The sequence below is a fragment of the Juglans microcarpa x Juglans regia genome, chromosome 6D (assembly GCF_004785595.1).
Source record: "Juglans microcarpa x Juglans regia isolate MS1-56 chromosome 6D, Jm3101_v1.0, whole genome shotgun sequence".
In the NCBI taxonomy this organism is placed as follows: domain Eukaryota; kingdom Viridiplantae; phylum Streptophyta; class Magnoliopsida; order Fagales; family Juglandaceae; genus Juglans; species Juglans microcarpa x Juglans regia.
In genome coordinates this window covers 24,055,501-24,061,053 of record NC_054604.1, presented here as the reverse complement: position 1 = coordinate 24,061,053, position 5,553 = coordinate 24,055,501, and the positions used below count along the sequence as shown (strand labels likewise).

The following is a 5,553-nucleotide window of genomic DNA, read 5'->3' as shown; positions in this document are numbered from 1 at the left end:
CTTTCGAAAAGGTTTTCAAGATGCTCCGGGAAAATAGGATTTGTGGAGCTATAAATGAATTTAAAATAATCTATGAAAGTAGATTCAATGATATCCTGATTCATTGTCCAATTACCTGGGCTCAGCTTGATTGAGTTGATCTTGTTTCTTCTTTGACGGATAGTCGTTGACAAATGATAAAAACTTTATATTTAGGTCAGTTATGGTGAGCCAGTTAATTCTTGATTTTTTTGGCCAAAGAGTTTCTTCATTTTTGAGTTGTTCTTGAAGCTTGTGGTGAAGGAATTTCTCTCTATAAGCTTCACTGGTTCAACGGGTTACTCTGGAGATTGCTTAGCTCTGACTTGAGATGCTGGATGTTGGTCTGGATCTTCCCCAAGTGGATTTTATTCCAATGCTTGAGTGCCTTTTTTGTTTCGTTATTTTTATTGCATAGAATAAAAGTTGGATTTCCATAGAATTGATGGCTCCATACCTCTTGAATTATAACATTGCTGAGTAGCTCTCGAGTCCAGAATTCCTCAAATTTAAATGGGGAATGATTCATCCTTATCTTCATAATGTTAAGTAAGAGGGGATTATGATCTGAAGTTGAAGAAACTATGTACTAGATAGTGGCATATGGAAAAAGTAGGTGCCATTTTGCATTTCCTATACCACGGTCCAGTCATTCTCTAATCATCGCTCTTCCCGTCTGATTATTTGACCATGTGAAAATAGGTCCCAAGAAACCAATGTCGATGAAGCCATGAGAATCCATTAAATGTTGTAGGCCGCCTATGGATGACATTACTGGTCTGCCGCCATATTTATCTTGTTGGCCTAATAAGTCGTTGAAATCACCTATGCAGAGCCAAGGACCATTAAAGGAGCTATGAGTTGAGTCCAAATAAGTCCAAAAATTTGCTTTTTATTGCCATTGTGCTGGGGCATAAACAAAAGTTACTAACCAAGGACTATTGAGAAGATCAGAATAAACCAAAATAAAAATAGCATTAGCATTAATATGAACCGGTTCAATATCCACACCCGGTCGCCATAATAACAGAAGACCTCATTTTTTTCCCGAGGTGGGGACATGTACAAAATGGTGGAAACCTAGTCTATTTACAATAATAGATGTGCTATCATTAGACACCATGGTTTCTGACAAAAAGATAATATCCAAATTAAACTTATTTATAAAAGCCCTTATACTTCTGATTGCTTTTGGCCGGGCTAGTCCCCTGCAATTCCAAACCAGAGACTTCATGGAAAAACTGGAGGTATGGTAGAGCCCGCCTCGTCAGTTTTCTTGGATTTTTCGGGTAGTGATGCCTTGGATGAAGCTCTGGTGTATGGTTTTGATCTTGCAGCTTCCTTTGTTTTTTTAACTTTCCCATATGACTTTGATTTAATAGATAGTAAAACAATAGCCACTTCTTTTTCCTCATCTCCAGTATCTTTGATAATGCTACCTGTCTGTGGGTTATCAACCTCAGATATTTTCTGCACTTTTGTTCTCGGTGGGTTAGAACCTTGGACAGAAAGAGGAGTCACCCTTTTCTGTGGAGCTTCCAACTCATTGATGGGGATTAGTGAAGTTGAGCTGTCCTGACCGCCAGCTAGAGGACCATCCTGAAGAGAGGAACTGTTTTTTGCCACATATCGTATGTTGGGCTTTGGCTTATTTGAAGCAGATAAATGGCTTGAGGTTGTTGAGGGAGCACTTAATTTAACTAGATGATAAGTAATGGAGAGAAAAAAGTTTAATTATTTTGGTTTTGGACCCAACGGGCTTTGATGCATTGAAAGGGGGGCCAGACTTCCATTTACTGTTATGGGCCATACCTTTCGAATAAGGTTGATGTCCGATTGGGCTTTGCGTGCTCTATGTCGTCCAACTAGGCTTCTGAATAAGCCAGTCAACTTAGTTTGCATAAAAACTTCCGCACTTTTCTTCAACCAACCAATGAGATTTTGCTCGTTGGAATGCCAATGCAAGGGCTTGGAAAGATTGGTGGAGACGCCAGTAATAGCCCAGTTTCCTTCTGCCTAGTCAAAATTCGGGAGGTAAGATTTTATTTTTTGATTTTCCTCTTGCATCTGCTTAAGGCTTAAGGTGATACTCTTTTGCATTTTGGCTTGAAATAAGCTCATAGGGTGACTTAACCCTAATCAAATGTTTCTGAAGATTGAGAGCTTTGTGGAAGCTCCGATTATTTGCTTGATGAAAGTCCCAATTATTTTCCAAATCTCCTCTAATGAAAGAATTTCCTCTTACAGAGAGATCTTCTTCTGTTATAGCAGCTTTCCCTTTCCCATACAAATCCTCTGTTATTGGTTCTTTCCTTTTTTTTCTTTCAAAGGAGACAAGGGTAGAATGAGGGTCGACGAACCAAAACCCCTATTTTTCAACATTTCAATGTTTGGAAGTATATTTTCTTGACTCCTTTATTCTTCTGGAGAAAAAATCATAGAGAGCCTAGGGACTCTATCTTGACCTCGATGAATAGGATTAGTCGACATGAAGATAATAGATTCTGCACGTAGCCAAGGCCCAAATGGCATCTGTTCTGTGTTGGAATTTAGAGAATTACAGAAAGTTTGGGAGTGCCCAACCCTACCATAGGCACAACAAAAATCAGATAGACGTTCATATTTAAACGAGACCCATGTGTCAAAATTGTTGTCCCTTGGTTCCCAGAGTCCTTATTTCAAAGGTTTGGTGATGTATAAGTCCACCTTTATTCTGATAAATTTCTTACAAGCTAAACCAAATAGAGGATCAACATCCACACCTAGAAAAGTTCCAAGAGCACTCCCTATTTTATAAGCATTTTTTTTTTCTGTCATGTGGTTTATGATAAGCCCATGGATTTGAATATAGAAATGTGATGTATCGAGAGGAATCTCTTTCCATGTAGTTGCTGTAGGACAGTTTTTGAGGATAAGGAGATGCCCTTTGAAGTTCCAAGGGATTTGGCTAAGGATTCTCTTTTTGTCACCGGCATTTTGAAAAGTAAAGAGAAAAAGGTTTACATCAAGATCTTCAATGTGGAACTTACTAAGGAAGCTCCAAGCTGCTCTAAAAGAAGCATGTAAGGAAATTATGTTCAACGGTCGAGTAGCAACTATTCTACCAATGAGAGTTAATTCAAGATCACCATTAGTAGGTTCGTTTTCAAGGGATAGGTTTAAACCTTTCCAAGAAAGGGCTTCTGTTTAGTGAATCAGCTGCACCATATCCATAATTGGAGTGAGAAGAAGCTTTGAGAGTTTGTGGAAAGTTGTCGAGGAATACTACTAAGTGTTTGGGTGTCCAACTACTCTAAGGTACTTTGAGTAACTCTCGTACGGATGAAATAGTCTTCCATCCAAATGAGAAAAGCTACGTTTGTAAAACATGTCCAGACCCATGTGCAAACTCTACTGTTTCGAATGATGGAAAAATACGCAACACATCACTCCCATCAAGTATACGCACATGTATTCTTCTTCCCCAAATCACTCCCATCAGCCATCGAGAGAATCCCCCCCACAGTGAACCACAAAATCACCATACCCCGACCTCTCTCTCCCTCTGCAAAGTTATTTCCTCTCTTTTTTTCCCTTTCAAATTTGTCTCTACAACGCAGTAGCCGAAGTAATCTGAGACTCCAATCGAGGTGAATATCTCCATTGTGATTTGCTGCTTCCTCACCAAAGGCGTGCTCCATGCTCCATCTCATCTCCACTGAATAGATTCCTCTACTACTGGGTTTTGGTAAGGTATTGTCTGAGGTATATTCGAAAATCTCCCCTCCTTGTGCCCTAGAAATCATTTTCCTTGCATTATAAACCAGCCATGGCCAAAGCCACATCACGCACCTCGTTCCTGATGAGATTGCACCTACACATACTGCTAGGGTGGCGCCTTATATTCAATGCAATCCAAAACATTATTTGTGGTTCGATGTAACAATTTCTTACTCTGGTTTAAAGAAAATGAAATGTGGTTGAAAATTAAGAGACCATGGTCGATCCCATTTTATTAAAAATGGGAGAACTCACAATTTTAAAATATATGATTGCAGAAATGTTATGGTGTAATTAACGGGACTTATATCGAAGCATGTGTGCCCACAGAGGCAACTACGCTAGTTGGAAAGGCACTGCCCATGATGCTCGCCTATTTATGGATGCGTTGAGTCATCCAGGGATCAATTTCCCATTGCCTCCTAAGGGTAAGAATTGTTTTTCATTAATTTATTGAGGAACGGTTTTTTGTCCTGGCGTAATGTTTGAATCCCACATTATTTTTTTGTTACTTGATTTTCAGGTTATTATTACTTAGTTGATTCTGTCTTTCCGTGCACACTTGGATTTATGCCCCCGTACCCGAGGGTGCGATATCATAGGTCTAATTGCCATAGCAATAGCTCATTTTTTGGATATCAAGATTATTTTAATTATCAATATTCTTCCCTCCGGAATGTGATTGAACGTACATTTGGTGTGCTAAAAAAAGGGTTTCGAATTTTGAAATCAATGAACCCATACAAGGTGACACGACATCGGTATATTGTCATTGCATGTTGTGTCATGCATAACATTATTCGATCTATTACACCGAATGATAAGATATGGCGTAAATTTAACAATCCGAAGCTTTATGAAGGACAGATTGTTGAGGATAACCTGGAACATCTGTTACATATGCCTGACATGTCATCTGCCTCAGCACAAGCCATGGCTGGAAACAGGGACTCTATCGCAATAAAAATGTGGGCACATAGGGAGGCACATTGATACTTGCTTAAATTTTATTGTATTGTATGACTTTTCTTTTTTTTTTTTTTTTTTTTTTTTTTTTTTTTTTTTTTTGTACGTGTGGAACAAGTTTTGGAATTTCTTATGTTTTGTATGTTTTGGATTTTTGTATGTGTGAACTAATTCTAATATTTATTACAATTTCGAAAGGGTTTAATTAAATAAGTTTTGGAGTGAATAAAAATGTGAAATAGCACAATTGTGAGTTGTCATCATAATATATAACCAAAGATAGATTTTTACAAATTTTGATTACAATAAATTTTGGTAGAAAGAATTTTTTAAATCAAAATTCATCATTATCATGCTTGTTAAATGAGAAATGCAAGTGATTTTGAAGTTGGATAGGAATAGATGTAGAAGATCGCATATTGGCTTTTATTGTATTTATAAGCATATATACAAGAAAAAATTGATAATGGGGGGAGCATGAGAACGTCCCTGCAATTTCAAATGGGTTTAATTAAAAAAATTTCGAAGTGAAACAAAAATTTCAAAATAGCGCTCTGGAAACATATCATAATATATAACCAAAGATTGATTTTTGACAAATTTTTATTCAAATAATTTTCTCTAATACAAAACAAATTATGAAATGCATAATAATTTTGAATACGTTATTGCCCCCGTCGTCCATTCAAATAATTTTGATTTAATAAGTTATATATAAAATTTGTATTTCAATGCGTTATAAATTTTTAATTTGTAGTAAAATTTAAAATCTATATTTTAATACGTTACCTGAAAGCATGCATTTGTAAT

General features: G+C 37.0%; 1 protein-coding gene across 1 annotated transcript; it reads left to right on the top strand.

Moving 5' to 3' along the window:
* The first annotated feature begins 4,123 nt into the window (after positions 1–4,123).
* LOC121234001 lies at positions 4,124–4,793 on the top strand. The gene is made up of 2 exons (XM_041129794.1): positions 4,124–4,205; positions 4,301–4,793. The coding sequence occupies exons 1-2, from the start codon at positions 4,157–4,159 to the stop codon at positions 4,768–4,770; spliced, it is 519 nt and encodes a 172-aa protein (XP_040985728.1). The 5' UTR covers positions 4,124–4,156; the 3' UTR covers positions 4,771–4,793.
* Positions 4,794–5,553: the final 760 nt, after the last annotated feature.

Excerpts from the sequence above, each read along its gene's own strand:
- LOC121234001 (XM_041129794.1), top strand. The coding sequence starts at position 4,157 with ATGGATGCGTTGAGTCATCCAGGGATCAATTTCCCATTGCCTCCTAAG. Across the intron at positions 4,206-4,300 it reads TTTCCCATTGCCTCCTAAGG|GTTATTATTACTTAGTTGAT; the intron begins GTAAGAATTGTT and ends CTTGATTTTCAG.